General features: G+C 41.5%; 2 protein-coding genes across 8 annotated transcripts in view; one reads left to right on the top strand and one right to left on the bottom strand.

Annotated features, from left to right (window-relative positions):
• APLF (aprataxin and PNKP like factor) overlaps nt 1–25,182 on the top strand; it is a 41,764-nt gene that overhangs the window by 9,752 nt on the left and 6,830 nt on the right. The window contains exons 1-7 of one of the 7 annotated variants that reach the window (XM_062611076.1): nt 4,863–4,882; nt 6,024–6,175; nt 7,614–7,740; nt 11,034–11,212; nt 13,872–14,260; nt 20,472–20,597; nt 22,439–22,485. In XM_062611076.1, coding sequence (XP_062467060.1) covers nt 6,143–6,175; nt 7,614–7,740; nt 11,034–11,212; nt 13,872–14,260; nt 20,472–20,597; nt 22,439–22,485 — 901 coding nt within the window. In that variant the 5' untranslated portion in view covers nt 4,863–4,882; nt 6,024–6,142. Of the gene's footprint in view, nt 1–4,862; nt 4,883–5,897; nt 6,176–7,613; nt 7,741–8,241; nt 8,624–11,033; nt 11,213–13,871; nt 14,261–20,471; nt 20,598–22,438; nt 22,486–25,182 lie in introns of those variants that run through there. The other 6 variants (XM_062611065.1, XM_062611122.1, XM_062611111.1 and 3 more) reach the window with 6 other exon arrangements.
• FBXO48 (F-box protein 48) lies at nt 2,265–4,609 on the bottom strand. The gene is made up of 2 exons (XM_062611229.1): nt 4,322–4,609; nt 2,265–2,720 (listed from the first exon to the last, which is right to left on the bottom strand). Exons 1-2 carry the CDS (start codon nt 4,592–4,594, stop codon nt 2,559–2,561), a joined length of 435 nt encoding a protein of 144 aa, XP_062467213.1. The 5' UTR covers nt 4,595–4,609; the 3' UTR covers nt 2,265–2,558.

Genomic DNA, 25,182 nt, shown 5'->3' with positions numbered 1-25,182 from the left:
TGCACCCACTATATTTGGCTATGTTCTTTATTCTGTGTTACCCTTCAGCCATGTTTGGCAGCAGGGTGGTATCGGAAGCTTCAGTGAATTTTGGATGCTGTTTCCATTTTGGCTAATGTAGTAGTTGTCCCACAAGAACAGCGTCAACTCTTTTGGCAGTAAAGGGAGATATCATGCATCTTTATACAACCTAAAGCAATGGGATCCTGATACTGGGACTAACACCTATAAAGAAGGAATTGCAGAAGATGTTAAGAAACATTATGCAGTCGTTGCATCATATTATTGTCACATAATATTGTGGCTGAGAAAGCTCTCTTAATTAGATATGTTACTCATGATTTAGAAAAGGTGCTGGTGCTTATGAACTGAAAGTCTGTTCTGATGGGGAAAATGTAGGAGGCTAAGAGAAGTGGATCAGTTTTGATGAAATCTGTTGAATGTTACAAACTAGAAAAGGGAACACAGATAACTTACTCTTCTTGGAAGCATTTTAGAACTGCCAGTTTCATCTGGCTGTTCTGTTTCTTCCTTAGCCTGGAGAGATGGGTGCCTACAACAAACAGCCTGTGAGCCCACACACTTGCAATAAAGGGGAGTAAAAAATACTAGATATTTTCACCGATATTCTGCAACAGTTAAATAATGGTGAGCAAATAAAAATGGATAAGTTGTAAGCAAGTTTAAACTAATGTTTTTTTTTAACCACCAGCATCATTGAACAAAAACACCCGATATTGGATGGTAGCCCAGATGACCACGGTTTGTATTTTCAGACCAGAACTGCTCTACTGCTCCATCTAGCGTTTTTTGGCCCTGTTAAAAGTCAGGGCTGGACCTAATTTTGAGTAAACTCGGTATCTAACAGGAGCCTGATCTAGTGCCATTGAATTTCATACTCATGACAAGACATTTCTCTCCTTACGTTGCCAGACGGTCCTCTGCCAAAGTCCACAATAGTTGATTTGAAATCACTTCACATTAACTAAGTTTCATAACTATGGTAGAAATCTTGTGTCCTCAACATAAAAAGGACATGGAACTGTTGGAACAAGTCCAGAGGAGGCCACGAGGATGATCAGGGGACTGGAGCACCTCCCATATGAAGATAGGCTGAGAAAGTTGGGGCTGTTCAACCTGGAGAAGAGAAGGCTGCGTGGAGACCTCATAGCAACCTTCTGGTATCTGAAGAGGGCCTGTAAGGATGCTGGGGAGGGACTCTTCATTAGGGACTGTAGTGACAGGACAAGGGGTAACGGGTTCAAACTTAAACAGGGGAAGTTTGGATTGGATATAAGGAAGAAGTTCTTTACTGTGAGGGTGGTGAGGCACTGGAATGGGTTGTCCTGAGAAGTTGTGAATGCTCCATCGCTGGCAGTGCTCAAGGCCAGGTTGGACAGAGCCTTGGGTGAGATGGTTTAGTGTGAGGTGTCCCTGCCCATGGCAGGGGGGTTGGAACTGGATGATCTTAAGGTCCTTTCCAACCCTAACTATTCTATGATTCTATCTTCCTACAGAGAATTAGTCCCAGATTGGTGACTGAATTTTGTAGGAATAACTCCAGCAATAGGGACCTTCAAAGCGTTTTCCTTCTTAATTTACTCTTTAGTGCAAAGTAAGTAGGGAAAGGTGATATTTAAATGGAATTGTAGTAAGTTGGTTTTGTGGTGACTTCCATGTTGTGCAATGTGACAGGCATCTCCTCTTTTACTAGCAGCATTTTTTAAAGTCTGTACTAAAAATCAGTGCTGGTAAAGCAGGGTTCATGTGATGGGAGATGCAGGAAAAAACTAAGTTTCTGAATGTCTTTTAGCCTAACTACAAAAATATATGATGTTGTGTTATCTCTCATGGTTATCTGACTTGTTTTATTTAAAGTAGTAAATTCTGCTCTACTCCTCCTCATGCAAATGACTGAAGCGCAGAGAGGCTGTAAATTACATGGCTGCTTCAGTCCTGCCTGGTGCCTGGACCTATCAGTTCTAATCCAGAAATCCCACAGTGGAAATGCAGCACTGCTGAACACTGACACTTCCGCACTTCAGTGGATACAGGTTCAGAGAAGGGCTCTGTACAGCGGGGATGTTCAGCTGATCCTGAGGTGGCTGCCTTGTCCTTTCCTTTCCAATGTCTGGATTTGCCCCTTCCCCAGCCTGCCTTCGTGGGCTCTCATGTTGTGCTGCTGGTACGATACGCTTCAAGTCAAACACACATTTTTTTTGTGAAAGTCATCTCTTCCAACATAAAAAGTGCAAACTGAAATAAAAAGTGCAATCAACATCTTTTTGACAATACGGCAGAACATTAAATTTACACATATAAAATAACAACTGAATATTTAGTCTTACTTAGAATTCTACAGAAAAATAATCAGATAAAGTGCAAATAAAAAATATGCATAACTTTTTTTTTTTTTAGAAGCCTTCATCATATGTTTGCAAACAACTGATTTTGAACAGCAAAATATTTACAGTTTGGCAGTCTGTGACTTGTTGATAGAAGGTTCTTAAGTTGCTAGAACAAGAGGTTCTTAAGTTGCTAGAACAAGCACTGGTTTTTCATCTCTCAAGTTCTGCTTCCAGGATTTCTCCCCATGTGTCAACATCCATGGGATACATGCTTTTCTCTGGCAAGCTGTTCCGTGAAGGAATGTTGCTGTATTTCCCACTCAGCCATTCTTGCTTCACTTTGCTTTTCCAGTAGTTTCTCAGTAACGTGATCTGATGGAAAAACAGACAGCGCAAGTCTTGGAAATGAACTGATTTCAGCTGCATTTCAATGCAAGTAAGTTTTTGCATTGGAAGAGTAATGCTAGAAAAAGGATTTGAAACATGTCTTTGGATATCTAGACTAAGCCCAGGAAGGTATGCTGCTTCCAAGAAGCAGACCTTCATCTATTTCCAACTTTTCTGTTCTAAGTTGGGTGGAGAACCACTTCTTGCCTTAATTCTTTGAAGGTCAAGATGAAAACCCTAAACCAGGAATTCGTCTTCTTCCTTACTCCTTAAAAGAGATGCCTTTCACTTTCTCTTCCTATTGAGGTTATTTGTGACCTCTAACTCATTTAGGGTCTTAATGCAGGCTGGCTGGTTTCTTCTCTTCAGCCTTTACTGCAACCTTTTGTTGCAAGAAAACTGTCTTCAACCTTTTAGTGCAAGAAGATGCTGATTCTGTGTGTTTGTTCCTTCTACTTCAAATCCCCACCAGGTAAGACAGAGAATCAGTACAGGTAGTTCTGGAAATTCCTGTGCAAGAGTAGCAAGATCTGTGCATTCAAAAGGCAACCACTACCTGTTCATGGCTTTGCCTCACACTGAAACACCTCTACATGTGAGAGTACAGAACTAGGTTGTTTTGGGTTTGGGTTTTCCTTTTTTTGCTGCTGCATCTCTCTTTTCACCCCTCCATGGTCCCCCTGCTCTTGAACACACCAGCTAAAACAAGGTGGGGAATCATGCTCTAGCTGGTCCAGAGTAGTAACTGTGAAACCTCTCCCTTCCTGATCTACTTCAGCTTGCAGGCTGCGATAGATCTTCCAGTGTGATCAGCTCTGAACTTCTCAGAGCAGCTGTAACTGGGAGTGTGTGTGTGGAGTTTCAAAACAGCTTCTAGCAGCTTCTCCTTGTTTCCTTGTCTCTACCCTGATTTTTTTTTTTTAATTTTTTTTTTTTTTTTCCTCCTGGATGCATGTTGCTTAAGGTGTACTGAAGCAGAGCTACCCAAGATACAACTCTGGGAAGTCATTCCTCACCAGAGCTATTCCCATCAAATGCAGCCAGAGAGCACATACTGCCAAGTGGGGGTATGTTGTCTTCTATCCCCCAGCCCTGCCTACAGAAATGCGGGCTTTCTTCCATGCTAGGGCTGTGCAGACTTTGATGTGATGAGTCACAGAACCATAGAATGGTTTGGGTTGGAAGGCACCTTAAAGCTCATCCAGTTCCAACCCCCCTGCCATGGGCAGGGACTCCTTCCACTAGACCAGGTCGCTCAAAGCCCTGTCCAGCCTGGCTCTGACCACTGCCAGGGATGGGGCATCCACAGCATGCTGAGGCTGTGTGGGGTGGCGAGGACTAAACGGAGCAATCTCAGCTGGCCAGATGTGGTCGTGGGCAGGAAGCAGGTCAGCCTGGACTCATCCCTGTGTGCATTTTACCAGATGTCCAGCTGTTGGGATGCACTACCGAGCCACGCTGCGATGACAGCGGTTCTCCCATTACCCTGCGACAGACGAGCTCTGCTGAAGTAACGTGACACGCTTTTATTGCCAATCCCAGAAGCCTCGACGCTGCCGACACGCCGTCGCTGGCGTTACCTTTACCTTCCAGGAATATCCGTTTCCTCGGTCGCAGTCGATCTCCCGCTGGCACACAGCCCGCACGCTCAGGCAGTGGTGCCTCCATAGGCGGTCGTTGCTCTCGATGACGCGGTGCCAGCCCTTGCATGTCGCGGACGCGTGACACAAGCTCTCAACGTCGAGGTCGCTGAAAATCCGGGAGCTGACCTCCGCTGGGAGGAGAGCCACGAAGTCAGCCGGGCCTCGGCCGGAGGGGAGGAGCGCGGGTCCGCCGGCGGCAGCGCGTTCCCCGTCCATCCCCGGGGCGCGGAGGGCACCCCCCCGTCACGGCGGGTTGCTGCGGTGACCCGCGGGGCCGGGGCCCGGGCCCGGTTCCGCCGGCATGGCGCTGGGGGTGCCCGCGTGTCTCGGGGTGCCGCTGTTCGTGTTCTGAGGCGAGCCCTTCCGCTTCCCGCCTCCGCCGCCGCAGGTCATGTGACGGAGCGTCCCTGCGTCACCCGCCGGCGCGCAGGGACCCTCAGGAGTGTGGCGGTGGCGGCCTCGGCCGGGCCGTGCCCCGTCCCGTCCCGTCCCGGTACCCCCGAGGTGAGGCCGGTCCCGCCGCTGAACGCACCGCGCTGCCGGTGCATCGCCTCGCGGCCTCCGCTCCCAGCGGCCGGGCTGCGGCCTTCCCCCCGCCTCGGCCTGCCGTGTGGCGTAGGGCGCGTCTCCTGGCCCTGCCGCGGGCTGCTCCCGGCCGGGGTCAAGGTGGTTTTGTGTCTCGATCCACCGTGTTCGGAGGGGCACACGGCAGGGCTGGAGCCCGTGCAGCACCGTCACCTCTTCGGGAAGCAGCCGGAGGGGCCTGTTGTGTGGGGGCGCTGCTTGGTCGCTTGTGTTCCTCTTCAGGAGGCAGCGAACAGCGCGGCCGATCAGTGTGTGCCTTGCCTGTAACGCAGGAAGCTGTGGAAGGGGCTCCCGAGTGGCGCTGTGCGGTGCGTACAGCAGTAATTAAACATATAGACGAGATATTAAGAAAGAATTCTGCACTGTGAGGGTGGTGAGAAACGGGCACAGGGTGCCCAGAGAAGCTGTGGCTGCCCTGGAAATGTTCAAGGCCAGGTTAGATGGGGCTTGGGGCAGCCTGGTCTAGTGGAAGGTGTCCCTGTCCATAGTAGGCGACTGTAACTAGATGAGCTTTAATTGAAGGGAAAACAGTTGCAGTTTTTGTGCGCTTTCAGGTGAGGTGGCTCTGAACTGAGTCTTTTAAAACCAGCACTTGAGTGTGTGATGGCACCTCAGAGCTGCAGAATTGTAACCTTTAGTGAGGGCTAGACAAGAAGTGCTGGATTCATTGTGCGGCTGATCCTGAAAACTGGGTCTCAGTGTTGTTATTTTTATTGTAGAATCCAATTCTGGGAACTTTCAAAGATTTACAGAAAAAACAAATTCTAAGCTGTGATTTCAGCTTTCTCAGTTTTGTCATGGCAGTGACTAGTATAAATTATGTACTTAAACCCCAAACCACTACAGAGGTGGTCAGCAGGGATTGGAACATTTTTTGTTCAGAATATTTCTAGTGGAAGGTAGAAAGGAATGTTTGTTTCCTCTGCAGATTGATGTAAGAGTATGTTACATTCAGTTTAGAAGTGTATTAATGGTCAGTGTTCAGACCAACTTCTGTGTTTGAGTAAAAAGCACATGTTTATATTTGTTTGAATAACTGACAATCATTTTGCTTTGTCAGAAAAAAAACAGGAGGCTGATGCATAAGAAACACCGAGTGTTCACCCAGTTGAGACATCTTGTAGTCCATTGTTAATAGAACCAGCTTTTTCCAACTCCGAGGTACAGGGAGCTGCAAAAATGACAAAAAATGCTGTTACTTCCGGGCATTCGGTGAGTGCTTAATTTTTTAAATTAAGTTTTAACATTTGTAGGCATGTGTTGAAAAGTGTTGTGTTTTCTAAACCCATTTCTTTTTTTCTCTGAGAAGTAAATCACGACAAAGTTGTATATTGAAAACATCTGTTGTTTTATTAATTAGGATTGTGTGCCACACAAGTGTATGAATATATTTGTATTGTGTATTTATGTTTATGATAATTATGCTGCAATAATTTGTTCTCTCAAATGTGCAAAAATTGCTATTGCTACAGCAATATTTTGACCTAACAATACTGTAGCTGAGTTCAGTACTACAGAACAAAGTCCAGTTCTGGGCTGTGGTCTGCGTGGGTACCTGCAGAGGCCTAGAGGAATGAATGCCTGTTCTTCCAGTTGGCCTAAAAGCCTCTGAAATGTGCATCTAGAGTGCCTGTAGTTGGACTGTGGTGATGCTTTGTGCTGGTGACAAATAATACCTGTTTGTAGTGGACTAGCGGCCTATTTCACTTGAATTGTGCAGTTGTGATGGAGTTGTGTTGTCAAGATCCATCCAAACCCACAGATAAAGAGCCCTCCAGCTTTTCCCTGGCAGCCACCTTGCTGTCCAGCAAAACAGAGTTTTCAAAGCACGAATCGTCTTCCTCTTTTAAACACTGCCAAGTCAAATGGCTTTCAGACAGTTGATAAATAGTATATGGAGGCAGTAGGATTCTCCTTGGTTCTTCTCTTGTGTGTTTACCAACATAGTGCTAAAAGGAATACACTGATCAACATTATTGTATAGTAGATAGTAACAATATCTACATACAAGAAATGAAATGTCAGCAGTTACTGTAGCTGAGATTTTTGAGATGGGCACCTTTTAGTAGTAAGTAGAGATTCAAACAGATGGAATCACTTAGAGTAAATAAGTATGTCCTGAACGTGATTTTGGTGTATTTACATTCTTTATACAGATGAGTTGGAGTGTGGTTCTTTTCTGGAGAAAGGAATTGAAAGAATGCTAGCAAGACTTTTCTGTTGTTTTTCCTGGTTGGTTGATTGGGGTTTTGGTTGTTTGGGTCTTGGGGGGTGGGTTGCCTGTTTTGATAAACAGGCATTTGTTTGTTAAACCTGCTCTTTCTCTTATCTTTACATACGGAAGCTCTAGACCAAGATAGATGCTGGTAAAGCTCTTCTTTGAAATTTTCAGTTCGTAGCCTTGTAGATATTTATTCCAAAGGTCTGAGGAGGTTGTTTTTTTTTCCCTGCATTAATGTTCCTACAGATGTAATTTTTCTAAGCGGAGTAGAAAAAAAAATGTAAAAAATCAGGCAATGGGCACCATCCAAAAAGCAGGTAGTTAGCCAGGATGTGTTTGAAGGACATAATTGTGTACAAACTTGTGATTTAGTTTTTCCCCCCTCTTCTGTAACTGGAAAAAGGTACTAAACTGTAAATGTTGTTTCAGGTTCCTCTTTTTGATGATAATGCAAGTGAACAGTCAAAATCTACCCGGAGAAAGAGAGTGCTTCCATCTTGGATGCTGGAAGAAGATCTCCTGGTTGAGAGAATTTCTGAGCCTGTACCGAAAGGAGGTAGCTTTGCAGTGTGGTACATTTGCATGCCAGTATACACTTGTGTGCTTTGATACAATTTTCTTCAATTATAATGGTGGTGGTAGAAAGTAATGTGTTACTTCTCTTTCCATGCTCCATGCCTGGCAGCTGACAGAGACTGACTTCTGTTACCTCCTTTGTCATCAGTCCTACAGACATGACAGAGTTCTTTGTGATCAGTTGATTTTCTTTATGTTCCTTTCTTATTTTCTTTTTAATGCCAGGAATACACTGTCTTTGGACACCCTTTCCTATAAGCTATACAAATTCTGCGTAGTTTCTGTACCTTTAATTCCAAGCCTTCTCCACATTTAGGTCACTGATGTGTTGCCCTTCTAAATTTAGTTTCTTCCAGTTTCACAGGTCTTAAAGGTAGTTCTGTTTGTTTGTTGGTTTTTTTTTGTGATGATTGTGTTAGTTTTTTAACTATGACTGTGTCAAACTTGATCATTTAGTCCAAAGTTACTTCTAGGAGGAGCAGTTCATCACGGTTTCTATATAGTAACTATATTCTGTATTGTTTCATACCAATATGAGGCCAAAATAGAATTGCATTCCCTCTTGTCCTTTCCACAAAAGGGAATTGCTGAACATATGATAACATCCTGCTGCTGTGTATCAGCAGTAACAGCAGCAAAATACTGTGTTCAGTCACTATCAGTGGGAAACACAGGGATGCCACACTGGCACAGTCCCAAGAAAATTTTCTAGCATGTCTGGCTTTGGTCCTGGGAGCTTGTTAAAACTTCTAAAACTGCCATTAGACATCCTGTCACAAACTTGCCACAAGGCATTTATTGCTCTGATGACTTTTACTGATGGAACTGGAGGACTAAAGAAATGAGAGAAGGAAAATGGATATGTACAATAACAATTCTACCCCAGTGTTTCTGTCGTTCTCTGTGTGCCCCACCCTGCTTGCAGTCTGTGGTGAGGTGCGAGGTGGTTTAGATGCTGACTTTCCTCTCGTAGCCAGTGTAAGTGTATGAACTGTGGTTGGTTTGCACCTGTCTGCTTCTCCATGTCCCACAGCTATTCCTTAATGCCTCTCTCCCCATCTTCTATTTCTGCTAAGCTGGCGTAATGGAGAAATTTGGCTCTTGATGCCCAAGCAGGCCTGCAGAAATATTTCATACAGTGTCTGACCAATTGCTTCTTATCTCCTACAGTAAATGCAGGTGTCTGGGTGGATTGACCCAGACAACGGTGGCTTTAAAAACGTCTGTCATATGACAGTGCACGCCCTGCCTGTTCCTTTCTTCAGAAGCTAATTCTGAGAAACTATCTTTTATTTTTTCTTTCACCTTTCTTTCCCTTTTCAAACCTGTACTGCTCCATGCTGACTTACTGCCTCAGATGTAAAAATTGCGTGCACAAGAGGACTTCCACTGGCTGAGTCCTTCACTAATCTCATTGTTTTCTTTATGTTTGGGTTGGTTTTTTGAGGTTTGTTTGTGTTTTTTTTTGTTTGTTTGTTTGTTTTTAGCAAGTACTATCATGTTTGTTATATATGTGCATTTAAGGTTTGTATTAAAGACTGAAGGTTTTGGTCATGTAGGAGATTTGGAGCTGTGAGGGTGTCCTGGGTTCAGCAGTGGCAGTCATTTTTCTCCTTAGTAGCTAGTGCAGTGCTGTGTTTTTTGACTTTCAGCCTGGGAACAGTGCTGATAACACCAATGTTTTTAGTTATTGCTAAGTCATGTTTACTCTGACCAAGGACTTTCTGAGTCTCATGGTCTGCTGTGGAGGAGGGGAAGCTAGGAGGAAGCAGAGACAGGACACCTGACCCAAACTAGACAAAGAGGCATGACGTGCTGTGATATGGAATACCTACTATATAAACTGGGGGTAGTAACCATCAAGGGCAAGATCGCTGCCGGGGTTGGGCTGGGTATTGGTTGGCAGGTGGTGAGCGGTTGTATTCTCTTCCTTTCTTATTTCCCTTATTATTATTATTATTATTGGTGGTAGCAGTAGTGGTTTTGTGTTATACCTCAGTTACTAAACTGTTCTTATCTCAACCTGTGGAAGTTACATTTTTTTGATTCTCCTCCCCATCCCTCTGGGAGCAGAGGGAGGAAGGGGAGGGAGTGAACAAACTGCTATGTGGTACTGAATTACTGGCTGGGCTTAAACCATGACAGAGGGAAAGGGCAACAGCTGTGTGCTGTCAAAGGCCTGATCTTGAAGAAGCTAGAGACACAACCACTGTCGGAGCTGTTTAAAAAAATCATTATGTGAAATCATGATTCTAGCTTAGAATGGGCTGCTGTAATAAAACAACTAATCTCTTCTGTATATCTAAAGTACTCCCTTAAAATTGTGAAACAATTTGCATATTTTTAGGGTTGTATTGGATGGGAAGGTAGAAAAGTTGAGAACAAAACTAAAAGGCTGCTCTTTCATTCATTTGGTTTTTTTTTTGTCTGTCTTCTACTGGAAAGGTAACGCTAATCTATGGTTTTAAAATTGGGTGTTAAAATTTGGAAAAATTCCTTCTTTCATACACATGACTTTGGCATGTCAGTATTTTTTGAAGGGGAAGAGTTTTTGAAGTCTTGCAAAATGGCATCAAATATCTTCCTTCTGAATGCATTTTGCAGCAGGTGGAGCTGTAAGACAAGCAGGACAATGGCCTTAGCTGTCTCCCAGCTGTGTATCCAGAAAATAGTACTTCAGTACAGAGATCTTACAGTTTTCTGAGGTGTGAAGCTGTCCAAAGAGAGGCACAACATTTGCTGCCTTTCTGTTGGTTACTGGCTGATGAAATAATCAGCCATGGTGTGGTTGACTAGGCAAGTGGGCATACACGGATTTTGCCATGTCCTAATTGATGTTTGCTTATATAACCTGATAGTCTGAAGTGATACTTGCATGATACGTCTGTGGTAAAAGTTATTCTTGGACATGTGGTTTACTTGAAGAATGTCCCATGTGTAAATGAAATTGTCAATGTTACTGATACAGTCAGTCCAGACCAATCTTTGCCATGTATTATTTTCCTCCAAATTCAGTCCAGAACATCCTTTGCCACGTGTTTATTGTTTTCTTCCAAATTTTCCCCTCAAGCATCTGTTTTATTCTAAAATATATTTTTTTTTTTTACTCCTATAAGTGGGAAGTGAAATATATACTGTTGAAACAGCATATGCACAGCTGCTGCTATTTCTCATGCTTTTGTTCAGTGTTCTCCTTTGCTTTAGATTTCTAACATGATAAGGATTTTCTTGTAAAATTGCATTCTAAAAGTACCCTTTTGTTTTTCTTTTAAGGTAATAGAATGAAAAAAGGGCAAGGATGGGGAGAAAGTAATATGAAGTCATTAGAATCAGAAGTAAATGTGCAGCAGAAAAAAAGATCAGTTTCTGAAGAAACTATGGAGGATTTTGAAGGTGAAGAGGAAGATCAAAAGAAAAGAAGCTGTCTTTCCATCCCTGTTCCTTCATCTCGGGTAATTATTGAGAGTGTAGTTGGCAATGTCATGTTGAAGGTTGGGTCTACAAACAGAAGTATGTGTTCTGTTTGTGATTTGTTCTTTACTGGTTGTTTTGAAATGCCAGTCCATTGGCCAGGTCTATGGCAAGGATTATGGAAGCCTTCAGAGTCTTGGGTTTCTAACACTTCCTTCTCAGGATCTGGGACTTAGGCCCCAAATGTTCCAATAGAAATACCAGACTTTCAGCTTTATAGCAAGAGGCTGGAAGACATGGGCCAATGTACTGTTTCTAGGAGTGGCTTGGTGTGTGGTTTCTTCTTTCTGAAAACTCTTCAGGGACAGGTGATGGTATGACACTGTTGTAATGCAACATTGGACTTTGTCCATACTAGAGCCATTGTAGTTGGTGAAGTTTTATGATCAGAAAATCAGGGTATGTGGCTCAGCAGCTGCTGTGTTTTGAAGAAAGGTAGCATGGAGTGTGCTTATGTCACTATCTTAAAATCTGAGCCAAAAAAGGGAGGAAAAAAAACCCCTGATATCCAAAATAAGCTGTGGCAATGAGCGAACAGATACTTCAGCCCAGCTGGTCAACCCCTGTGTTTTCTCAAAGTACAGCTGTGTTTACAGGCAGTTAAAGACTTGGTGGTAGCACCCTGCTAGTAATGAAAAGAGAAGGATCATTATCGAAGACAAACAAACTATATTCTGGTGAGAGCAGACAGAGGCTTTCACTGACGTTTCCTTTACGTGAACAACCTGGGGAGGTTTTCCTAATGTCTAACATTAGAATTGCCTGGATCTGTTCTAGGATCTGATAAAATACTATTATTTGGTATGCATTGTTGTTTTTGACACTGAAAACTATTGGGGTTTTGGTTTTGTTTTTTTTTTTTTAATTAAGCTTAAGGATAGTTGAAATGATCTACTCATGGAGAGCATGCCCTGCCAGGGTGGTTTTGCTGTAACATAGTGGTATCTTTATCTGAAAAGAGCAGTGAGCTTTGTTGTTGACTAGCTACATTAATACCAGCTGCAGTGACTACATAATAAATTACTTCATTTTGCAATTTTTAAGTGTAAAGCTTTACTTATGTTCTCCTAATAATTTAATCAGTCATTTTTATCCCAAGCACAGTGTTAAGAAATTGCCTTCAGAACTTTGCAGGAAAAAACAACGGGTTAGTGCAAGCAAAAGTAATAATCAGAGACAGCTCTGTAAGACTGGAGTTTTGGTATCAAAATCATGCTCCTGCTGTTATATTTAAGGTGATTGAGAAAATCTGCTGAAGGGTAGGAAGTAAAAAGGGTGTTAATTCTTCTCAGGGCCAGCAGCCGCCAGGTGGCAATGAGGTCACATACGAGCTAGAACCAGGGCCAGCAGTGCTGTTGGCTTCAGTTTTCCTTGATTGCAACCTGCTTTTACTTAGTACCTAATAAATGTGGAAGTGTTTGGTCTCATTATATGCAACAGAGGCAGTGGATTGAAATGTGTAGTAGACGAGTTGCAAATGGGAGTGTCAAATTAATTTAGTCCTCCTTTTGTTAATGAAACTGCAGTTGTTTTTTGAGCCTGATTTTTGTGAGTGTTGGTAAGAGTCATCTTTGTCTCCAGTTGAATTACTGAATATGCTGCTGTCAGGGTCAGTTGATACTAATGTGGACTTTGCCCTTTCTTAATCACATTCCATCTCAAATCTAGTCGTCTCTGCTTTTGGTTAACCATTTTATGCGGCTTGCAATAAAAGGAACAATATAAAATAGGAAACCACCAACTGATTTTCAAGCTCTGCCAAACACATGTATAAACTAGGTATAAATTAACTGGAGGGGAACTTAAGATAGTCATGTTTTAAAGCAGTTCAGCCTTCAGTATAGGTATGCTTTCAGGTAATACGTCAGTTGTTAGGACAATGTTCCTTTCTTCATTATGCATCTCATACTTCTTTTTAAAGCACACATCTCTTATTATAAATGTATATTGCACCAAAATTTAAAATGCACCACTTGTCAAAACTGAAATCTTTGCCTGATGGTATTTACTGTCAAATTTTTATGATTTAGAGTCACAAGCTGAGGCATTTAAGATGTATTGTGGTAGGATTAAGCTCAGTGTATAAATCATGAATTCCCATGTATCTCTCATATGGTATTTTATGTAGAGAAATATATATTCCATATATCTTGATACTTGAGGGATTAAAATTGAATCTTTTATTGAAATGTGTGTTTTTCTAGATCCTACTGTATCTTCACACATATAATCTCGATTCATTTTTCAGGATCAGTATTTCTAATAAATATTTTAAACTAAAGTCCTTGGATTATCCACAAACTGAGGAAGTGAGAGGAGCCTAACTCCAGTGTGAGGAAAATGGAGCAGAGGATGGTTGCTCTTGGATAAGTTTTTCTTTAAAGTGTGTGTGTGTGTGTGTGTGTGTACTTCACGCGAGCCTTTCATTCAGCAGCTCTATTTAGCAGCTAACTGGAGTTTGGGAAGTGGAGCAGAAGATTTTAAAGGCTGGACCAGACTTTTCTTTCAAGGTCCTTTCCAACCTGGGCTGTTCTGTGATTCTCTGATTTTGAAAATGATAAGGCAGAGTTTGACCTTAAAGCTTTTAATTCTGAAGAGTGTAAATTTTCAGGTTCTTCAAAATGTAACCTTGTTCCACAGAATACATCTGGATTTCCTCTTGAGAATACCATGAGAAACATGGAAGGCAATGGCAAGACTGGATCAAAAAAACATGGAAGTTCTCTGGAAAAAAATGATAGGCAGCTGAATAGTAAACGGTCCAAAAAAGTAGGTCAGATCTCCAGTAAAGACAATAGAATTGAGGAAACAGAAAACAAAGAGCCGATTACTGGTTCTCCAAGCCAACAAGCTCACTGGGGCAGGACTTCCCAAAATTTTGATGCCCAGGAAGGGATTCTTGAGCCTGATGCAAATCTGGATTATGAGACTGAAAATTCTGATTCAACCAGAAGTGCAGATGCTTCAGAAAGCTCCAGACAAATCAAGCGTAAGAGGACACCTTGCATGTATGGATCAGGCTGTTACAGGTAAAGCAAAATTAAACTAGCTTAAGCTGGCTTGTTATTAAGAAGTAATGTATTAGCTAAGGAAGAGGAAACAGTAAAGTTGTTAAAAGCTTTGATTTGAAAATAAAACTTTTGGTAAAAAGAGGACTGATGAGAAGCAAATGGTGTAACAAGAATTTTTGAAATATGAAAGGAGGAGCCAGGATGTCTTGCATTAGCAGGTAACTGTTAATATAACCCAAACAAGGGATGAAGTACTTCAGCAAATGAAAAGATGAAGTGGTGTAGGAAATAAGAAACAATAATAAGAAAAAGGTCCATTTTAAAAAGAAAACAAAACCCATGTGTGTATGGTACAGGTACGAGGGGGAGAAGAGATGTAGATGGTTGAAATGAGCAACAGGCTGGTTTTATTAGCAGATGAAACTTTTTTGAAAGATGCTTGTATTTATTGAACTTATTGCATGCTTTGTGATCTGAATACTTTAAATACCTATTCATCATCTGTATTTTTTTTTAAGCTTTCAGTCCTCCTAAAACCAGAACAAGGAATGCTTATGAACTCCATATTAACCCTTATCTGCTTAGTGTCTTTGGTAATATTTCAAGTGAAGAGCAGTATTTTTTTTTTAACTCTCTCTTCTACTACTCATTACCTCTCAATTTATGGTGAAATATAGAAATGTTTTGTGTGATACAAATAGTCCAGAGAAGCTCAAAACCACTAGTGCTGAGTGCTAGCAAATGACCAGTGACCTGAGAAGTGCATTTAGGAGAAGGTTTTGAGCTCTAGATAATTCATGTTTATTATAAGCACAAAAGGTAAGGGTAATCCAGAAAACAGGGGGGATGGGAGGAGTGGTGTGTGTGTCCTGTGATTTCTTCTTATTATTAGCAGTTATTTTCTTCTTTTTTTTTCTTTTCCCCCAGTGGGCTTGAGCAATAGGAAAAAAACAAGAAGGTTTAGAAAACAAAGAAGCACAAGTAGATAGATGGCTTACTGTGTGTGTGAGGTGTGCCTACTGCTGTGGGTAACTGTATATCAGTAGCATAAAGCTGTTGTGTTAATGAACACATCAGACTTCCACTTTTCATGTACCTTTCTTTCACATATCTCAATTTTTGCCCTTAAGGATTATGTTGCGAACACGTTTTTTTATTAGGCAGTTAAGCTGATCCAGTAGTACAAATGCAGCCTCTAGTTTGCTCTAGCTACCTTTTATTTTGCTCAGACAAGTTTTTCCTTGTATTGTGTGGGCTAAGCTGGTTTAATGCTCTGATATGGTGAAGTATTGCTAATGTTTAGGAAAGCAGGTTTTAGTTACAGGTAATATGGAATAGGAGTTGGCATGTGCACATTTCTTCTTGGGTTTTTATTCTAAAACATTGACAGCAGTACTTTCGGAAAGTGTTGCGTTACAAGAAAAAAGAATGCTCTGAAATAACACATAACAAAATCTTACTTTGCCAGAGAATATTTCTAAGTAGGAAATATCAAAACCATCAGCTTTGATCTTCAGGAAATGTCCGGGGACTAAACCTTTTTGTTTGCAGCAAAAGAAATGTGCTTTGTAGTCTGTTTTAATATTTGGTTTTGGATGCAAGACCACCAAGTAGTCTTTCTGTGTTGATAGGATAGCTGTGTTAGAGTAAAGCAAATCACTCAGTTATCCACATTTTTGAAAGCACATACCAAAGTGTGACATGAGTGGATACTTTGAAGGAGCACACTGATAGCATATGCACGGTTTTCCGTTCCATAGTGTTTTTCTTGTGCAAAAACTAGTTTTAGAGTTGTGAAGGAAGAGGAGTTGCTTTGAGTACAACAGGTAGTTGGTTTCTTTCTCCTTCATGACTTTTAACTTTGTGAAAGGTGTCTTCAAACAAGAACATCTAATAAGTCAACATCTTAAATGAGTACTGCATTAGTAACCATAGCATTTCCCTGAAGTTTTGTTTTTCTAGGTGAGGTTCCTTATTCATAAAATGTTATTGATCCAATAACTACATGCTCTTCAGTGTTGTAGTTTTTATTTTGTACTCTCATATTAAGATATACTTGTGTTTTGGATAGAACTCCAGCATGTTTGGTACATGCTTAGTAAAGTAGCATAAATTGAAAAGATTAAATGTTCTATTAATTTTATTAGATTTCTCGAACATCTTAAACATCTAGGAGATAACTTTGTAACTCATAGTTCAGTTTCTGAATTTATTAATTTGAAAATGCTGCTTTTGAAAGACTCAAGCTTCATGCACACCTCTCACTCCAGGGATGCTTCTTTTCATTAACCTTCAGGGTCAGATTCTGAGATAGCCTGAAGCTTTACCACATTGAAAGAAACTGCTGTTAGGAGGCAAGTGTTTTGTGTGTGTTGTATCTGGCTATGTTTGTTGTCAAGGAAGTTACTCTTTCAGCACTCTCTTCTGTACATTTTCTTGTCTGCTGCTTGTTTTTCAAAGTTAGAAGAATAGGAAATTAGAACTAAAAATAGATCCAAACCCACCCCTCAAGGGCTGCATAGAAGGGGTGTGGTAGACCTGTTCTCTGCTGATTGGGTGTGTAGAAAGCGTTCTCACAGCTGTCAAAGCAGGGCATGCTCAACCAGCCTTTGGGTTTGTATGCGCATTCTTCTAAATGCTTTGCTCCTTGTTTATGAAGATAAGTATTTTTCCTTTCACCTTAAGCTTGTAAATCTGTCAGCTGAAAACCTGTATCTGTCTTTTTTTTTGAGTCTTGTGGTGTAATAGACAATATAGAACTTAGAAACATGTTACATGCAGTTGTGGCATAACCTCAGGTTTGAATTCTGTGGCTTTATAACTAATGCTGCTAATTCATTACATTTTCACTACCAGTTTCCTTATTAGCTAGAAAATACCCCTTAAGATGTCAGGGCTCTCTGCTTGTGATTATGAAGAGCCGGGGATTCTTAACTAATCAATTAAACTTGCTTTAGGAAAAGCTTCTAAGTATCTTTTGGTAGCTGCACAGATGAAAAACTGTCTTAAATGTTTCACTAGGCAATATGCAACTTCTGCTTGAGATGACCACATTGATTCTGAAGAACTTGATAAGTTTTATTTGCATAACTTTTATTTGCATAATTTTTTGCATCATCAAGGGTAAGTGCACAAATCCAGAGCTGCTGTAAAAGCAAAGTTGCAGTAAGTGTGTTTGAGAAGGCAACTGTTGTAAGACTTTATTCTTAAAAGAGTTTTCTAATTGGTTGATTTTTGTGCGAATATAATTTGGTTTTGATCGAATGAATAACATATTCCTGTGCAGTGAGGTTTTGTGGTAAAACTAATTAGCTTCAGAGTGCAACTTACACAGAGTGATAGATGTGTTCTTACCACTCCAATCCCTTGTGCCCAAAAAAGAAAAAATAAAAAAACCTCAAACAAGCCAAACCCTTAATAAGAGGAAGAGGCTTTAGATTTTTGCATGGAGGGAAAATGTTTGCTTTAATATAAGCTACGCACTTCTGTGCTTCTGTTTATTTTGCTGGATGTTGTTGCACAACACATAGAAGTGGAATGAGTACAAATTATCCAGGTAAAGGTAAGATAAAATAAGATGTTTCTAATAGTCCTGAGTGTCTGAAGCAGGACATGTGTAAGGCACTTCATAGGTAACATATAATTTGAGGATCATCATCAACTGGTCCAAAGAAACCTGAAGCCCTGTGATAGGGAGCATACATCAAGATGCTTTTGTTTCTTTTTTTTTTTTTTTGAAAAGAAATGGATATCTCCTGAAATACAATAGGTTGGATAATGAACAGCTATTAGGCCTTCTTTCCTTGGTGACTATGATGCTACATTTATTTTACTATAGGAATGAATTAAATACAATCATAGAATGGTTTGGGTTGGAAGGGTTCTTAAGGATTGTCTAGGTTCAAGCACCCTGCCACAGGCAGGAACACCTTCCACTAGGCCAGATTACTCAAAGGCCAATCCAGCCTGGCCTTGAGCACTGCCAGAGGTGAGGCATCCACAATTTCACAGAACATTGGTTGCTTCTGTATCCCTTTTAGGTGGTGAATTTTGTTTCAAATTACTGCAAATTCTTGCTGGTATTGCTAATACTAAGTAAGCTCTATGCATTCAGAAAACAAAGCAAGTAGCCTCTAAAATGACTTGTTCTCATCTCATTTATTTTTTAAATGGGAAAAAAAGTAGGCAGCCAATCTGTGCTTGGTGTAAGAAGTGATGTTTCCTGAGAAATTATTGTTGAAGACTGGTAAATGCAACCTTACAATTATGTACTTTACTGTAAAGTTCTTTACTGTGAGGGTGGTGAGGCACTGGAATGGGTCCTCCAAAGAAGTGGTAAATGCTCCATCCCCTGACAGTGTTCAAGGCCAGATTGGACAGAGCTTTGGGCGACATGCTCTTGCATGAGGTGTCCCTGCCTATGGTAGAGGGGTTGGATCTAGATGATCTTAAAGCCCTTTCCAACCCAAACCATTCTATGATTCTCTGATTTTTAGTGAAACTGTATTTACTTACCCAGTAGTCTGCAGAATTAACAGAAAAGACTGGGACTATAAGTCTGTCGCCTGTGTAAAGAGAGCCAAGAGACATTGGTTCTTTCCTAAGTAGCGCATGAAGGAGTTCATCTGTAGCTTTCTTGTTGAGTTTCCTGAGTGGAAGATGCCAGGCAAATGGAGATTTTAAAGTATTAATACTAAATACCTATTTTTTTCAGATGCCTAAAAGGAGGCCTGAATGACCAGTATTGCTCACAATGCTTAAGTAATCATTTTGCAAAAGTTGTAACAAAAGCTTTTGTTGAAAATGGCAGTAGTTGAAATGCTGAAATTAGTATTTACTGTTGCTTATAAAGTTCCTAACAGGTCATTTTAAATTTAAAGGAAAGAATGCCTGTGGTGGATGAGGGAGCTGTTGTGTATGTAGCTAGCTACATAAATGTTTCTGGCTTTGTGTTTCTAAATGCATCTGTAACAAGTGTAAATTAAAGCAGTAAGTACTTTGCAGTTCAAAGTTGTTCTTCCTGCTTGGGGCAAGCAGTTCACTTTTATAATTTGCACACACTGAAGGTTATGTACGCTGGGAATTAGTGTGGTGAATTACTGAAGTATTTTGTGGATGCCTTTTGGAAAATCATTTATTAAATTAGCTCATATTTCTTGCTTTTAAATATTATGCTTGGAAAAAAAAAAAGCATCCTTAAAATAAATTGTCGGGGAAAAGTAGATTTGCTGTTGGTACCAGTATGTTCACTTTGACATAATGTTTTGTAGTATGTTTTGATCAGTCACGTGGGTTTCTCCTGAAGTCCTAATGTGTTATTCTCTGTTCTTTTCAACATCACTTGCAGAAGTTTTATAAAGCAAATGTTTCTCTAAGTGATGTTTATGGCTGCTTTGTGTGGTATGGTTGCAGTCAAAGCTGTTTCCCAGAAGCAGAATTGTTCTTTCAGTGGTGTGTATATTGGTATTCAATACTTGCTCACCTTGGATTCAGCTACGTAAGTGTGGTAGAGCAAGAAGTTGTGGATGCTGATAATGTGCTATCATCGCTAGCACTGGTGTGATTCAACTACATGCAGAGTAGTTATGTTGTATGATACATTGCTGTAATTTGATACTTCAAATGAAATGTCATGGTAGCCAAAGCAAACTTGACAGCATAATCAATGCAATGTCCAGCAGACTGCTCCATCTAGAATAATATTCTGTCATTGAAAATATTCAAGTAGGTAGGAACTCGCATACAGAACAGAAATAATAGAGCCTGAGCTAACAGGCAATCCCTCAAGGGTGTGGGGAGTCTTCAAATTCAGCAGTTTTTCTGCTGCGGTGTGTTGGCTCTTCCAGTTTGAGCTAAGACTTCAGCAATGTTTTCCATGGCGTTTCAATAGCTCCAGAGGGAATCGTGACTCAGCAAGTTGGCCACTGCGTAAGAGTCATGTTATAAGACTACATCAGTAGATTGTGTATGTGTTGGGGGTCTGAAACTTAAAGCTGATAGCAAATAGGAAAATCTGTGATTTACCCTCTTTTGCAGCATATGCTGAGAAAAAACTTTTTTCCTGTTGTCCTGAAAGGAGGTCTTACATTTTGCATAAAGTTGAATATTAAGAGCTTGTCTTTGTGTAACCACAGAAAAATGAGTTGACGCTGATTCAGTAACACCTTTCTTATCTTTACTTCTTGTGTTTAAATGGAACAGTCAGTTCTCAATATTTATTTTTTTGCAGGAAGAATCCCGTTCACTTTCAGCAGTTCAGTCACCCTAATGATGATGACTATTATGAAACAGAGATCATAGCTCAGGATAACAATGATAATCGGCCTGAATGTCCATATGGAACAGCTTGTTACAGGTAAGAAATGCTGTACAAAATGGGTTATCTTGTTTTACAGGTTAAGAATGTTCTCCCCTGGAGTTGCAAAATGACAATAGAATAAAGAGTAATTCTTGATGTTAAATCTTGACTGTAGCCTTCTGAAATTTACTGCAGACAGACTGTTGCCTTTAAAGCACCAGAGCCTGTGTGAGCTGATGAACGTGGAAACTTGACTCCTGGAAACTATTCAGTGGCCTAAAGATCAACACTTTTCAGTTGCCAACATCTATTAAACTGTTCTTCTTTTATATAAGCAATAATATATTGTTATATGCTCTTGATACATAACTTTTAGCTTAAATTTTGGTAAAGTATTTGTTGAGATTTTGTACAGGACCTCTTAATCCATATTTGATTTGTTAGAAAACATAATTTAGTCACAGCAATAAAATCCAGTTTATGGCTGACTGCTGTTTTTGTTAAACACTACAGATTTTCCTCAAAAGATTGTTTTATTCCATTTGTTTCCAAATATCTAGGGTTTACACTTTTATTTAGCGGAGTTTAATGGCTGCTGTATAATTGATAAAATGGACAAAGAGATATATTTTGAGGCAATGACACTTCTGTGGGGGTATATTGAAGATAACAGTTGCTGTGAATAAAGATTGTGCTTGAGCAGAAACAGTTTCTCCTGTCTCCAGGAAAGTGTGGTGATCCTAAAGAGTGTGTTCTCGCTGAAATGGAACAAAAAAGACTGTAACTTTTAAGAAACAGCCATGTTATATTGAGCTAATGCAGAGAAAGTATTTCTCTTCTGAAAAGCATATATGAGATGAATTTCTCATCCTGGGATGAGAAATCAGGCTTTATAACAGTAGTGAAATCACCAACATCCTTTTCAGGAGTACAAGAGATGCTTTATCCAAAACCAAACTCTTCCTTCCAGATAAGAACACCTCTGTGCTGTATTAATTGATCATTTCTTAATCTGTTTCATTCTTTCGTGGGTAGAAGCAAGGAGGCACCCATGAAGCAATGATAATTCTATCAACAAAACAACATGTAATTTGAAGGGGTTTTGTGTTACATTTGTTATGTTTATCTGTTGGTTACTATTTGAAGGGAGCATAACTGAATGATCAAGACTCTGTGCCTTGGGTAGGGATTGAATGGTCTGATGCTCGTGACAGTAGTAAACCACTGAAATAGGCAATTCTTCATGTTTCAGTACAGTGTATTTAGTGGGAAGCTGTACTTCCATTTTTTTTTATTCAGATAGCCATCACTTGTAATGCACACATAATCTACTTTGGGACAGGAGTAGCTATAGAATTGTAAATCAAGTTGAAGCATGTGAATTTGTCCCAGGTTATTTGAGATAAAACCAGGTTTTTCTACTGAGGACTGACTGTGCTCTGTTTTTGGAAAATAAGAGAACATAAATAAGCAACTAGTTCTAGAGGCAGTCTTCACAGCAAGGGTATTTTGTAAAATAGAGCAAAAGTTTCTGGAGCTGTAGAAATGGATTTCAAGTTTCAAGCATGTCACATCTATCAGTTTTTATCTCACTGAACAAATGCATCTAATTTTACAACTTTGGAAACTATCTCATATCTTGGTTTTGATTAGACATCTATTTTTTTTTAATGCTGTAACAAGAGGAAGACTTTAACCTGATTTGTATTTTCTCACTCTATAGTCTATAAGCTGAGATGCTGCAGTAAGGCACTGGTCACAGAATTTTATTTTTAAAAGTAATGAAAATGATTCATGAAATACCAAGGAGTTTTGGACCAAAAAAACTAAGGAATTTTGGTCTTGGTAAGTGTGGAACAAGGTAGTGAATCAAGCTTATATGGTTTTCTTCTTTGCAGGAAGAATCCTCAGCACAAGCTAGAATACAAGCACACTGCACCTCCAGGTAAGAACATTTGTTCAATGCAGCTCAAAGTCAAGGGGAAAACCCCCCAAACCCATCAACAAATACAAAAAATACTCGTAATAAAATGCTTTCAGCTACTGTGAATAGATGAATAACACTGCATTTGTAGCTTACTCTGTATTACCCTGCACCCTTGCTTTTCTCAAGTATGAGGTCTTGCCTGTAGAACCATAGAATCGTTAGGGTTGGAAAGGACCTTAAGATCATCTAGTTCCAACCCCCCTGCCATAGGCAGGGACACCTTACACTAAATCATACCACCCAAGGCCTCGTCCAACGTGGTCTTGAACACTGGCAGGGATGGAGCATTCACAACCTCCCTGGGCAACCTATTCCAGTGCCTCACCACCCTAACAGGAAAGAACTTCCTCCTTATATCCAACCTAAACTTCCCCTGTTTAAGTTTTAACCCGTTACCCCTTGTCCTGTCACTACAGTCTCTAATGAAGAGTACCTCTCCAGCATCCCTATAGCCCCCCTTCAGATACTGGAAGGCTGCTATGAGGTCTCCACGCAGCCTTCTCTTCTCCAGGCTGAACAGCCCCAACTTCCTCAGCCTGTCTTCATATGGGAGGTGCTCCAGCCCCCGATCGTCCTCGTGGCCTCCTCTGGACTTGTTCCAACAGTTCCATGTCCTTTTTATGTTGAGGACACCAGAACTGCACACAATACTCCAGGTGAGGTCTCAGGAGAGCAGAGTAGAGGGGCAGGATCACCTCCTTCGACCTGCTGGTCACGCTCCTTTTGATGCAGCCCAGGATACGGTTGGCTTTCTGGGCTGTGAGCGCACATTGAAGCCGACTCATGTTCATTTTCTCATTGACCAACACCCCCAAGTCCTTCTCCACAGGGCTGCTCTGAATCTCTTCTCTGCCCAACCTGTAGCTGTGCCTGGGATTGCTCCGACCCAGGTGTAGGACCTTGCACTTGGCATGGTTAAACCTCATGAGGTTGGCATCAGCCCACCTCACAAGTGTGTCGAGGTCCCTCTGGATGGCATTCCTTCCCTCCAGGGTATCAACTGAACCACACAGCTTGGTGTCAGGTGTCATCGGCAAACTTGCTGAGGGCGCACTCAATCCCACTGTCCATGTCAGCGATGAAGATGTTGAACAAGACCGGTCCCAACACTGATCCCTGAGGGACACCACTCATTACTGGTCTCCAGCTGGACATTGAGCCAGTGACCACAACACTTTGTGTGCGGCCGTCCAGCCAGTTCTTTATCCACCGAGTGGTCCATCCATCAAATTGATGTGCCTCCAATGTCTCATGTCTCATCTACAAGGATGTCGTGTGGGACAGTGTCGAACGCTTTACACAAGTCCAGGTAGATGACATCAACTGCTCTACCCCTGTCCATCAGTTCTGTAGCCCCATCATAGAAGGCCACCAAATTGGTCAGGCAGGATTTCCCCTTAGTGAAGCCATGCTGGCTGTCACCAAGCACCTTGTTGTTTTTCATGTGCCTTAGCATGCCTTCCAGGAGAATCTGCTCCCAGATTTTGCCAGGCATAGAGGTGAGACTGACTGGTCTGTAATTCCCCGGGTCATCCATTTTCCCCTTCTTGAAAATGGGGGTTATATTTCCCTTTTTCCAGTTGTCAGGAACTTCACCTGACTGCCATGATTTCTCAAATATGATGGTCTCGAACCAGTTCCTCTCCTACAGTGGGTCCAAGGTCTTCATTCTCACAGTCCCTGCATCTGCCTTCCAAGACTTGGGTGGTTTGGTCAGAGCCTTTGCCAGTGAAGACCGAGGCAAAGAAGTCATTCAGAACCTCAGCCTTCTCCAAATCCTGTGTAGCCAGTTCTCCCGAGAGCTTCCTGAGGGGGCCTACATTCTCCCTAGTCTGTTTTTTACTTGGTATGTACCTGTAGAATCCCTTCCTGTTATCTTTAATACCTCTAGCTAAGTTTAATTCTAACTGGGCCTTAGCTTTCCTAAGCTGGTCCCTAGCTTCCTGGACAACATCCCTGTACTCTTCCCATGCCGCCTGTCCTTGCTTCCACTTATTATAAGCCTCTTTTTTCCTTTGAATATTCCTCAGGAGCTCCTTATCCATCCAAGGAGGTCTCCTGGCCCTCCTGCTGCATTTCCTTCTGGTTGGGATGCAACACTCCTGAGCTTGCAGCAGGTGATCCTTGAATATCAACCAACAGTCTTGGGCCCCCCTGCCCTCTAGGACTGTATCCCATGGAACCTTACTAAGCAGGTTCCTGAAGAGGCCATAGTCTGCTCATTTGAAGTCCAGGGCAGTGAGCTTGCTGCACATTCTTCTCACTGTCCTGAGGATCTCAAACTCGAGCATCTCGTGATCGCTGCATCCAAGGCTGCCCTGAAGTGTCACATTTCCAACGAACCCTTCCCTGTTGGTGAGCACGAAGTCAAGCATGGCACCTCTCCTTGTCGGCTCCTCTGTTACTTGCAGAAGGAAGTTGTCTTCTACACAATCGAGGAACCTCCTGGATTGCTTGTGCCAGGCCGTACCGTCCTTCCAACAGATGTCGGGGTGGTTGAAGTCACCCATGAGAACAAAGGCCTGCGAGCGTGAGGCTGTTCCTATCTGTCTATGGAGTGCTTCATCTGCAGGTTCTCCTTGATCAGGCAGTCTGTAACAGATCCCCACAGTAATGTCTCCCATAGCTATATTCCCTTTAACCCTGACCCACAAA

The sequence above is a fragment of the Pezoporus occidentalis genome, unplaced genomic scaffold (genome assembly GCF_034315485.1).
Source record: "Pezoporus occidentalis ecotype Australia unplaced genomic scaffold, CSIRO_AGI_Poc_V1 ctg10, whole genome shotgun sequence".
NCBI classification, from domain to species: domain Eukaryota; kingdom Metazoa; phylum Chordata; class Aves; order Psittaciformes; family Psittacidae; genus Pezoporus; species Pezoporus occidentalis.
The sequence above is the reverse complement of the archived record's forward strand: the minus strand, read 5'-3'. Positions and strand labels throughout refer to the sequence as shown.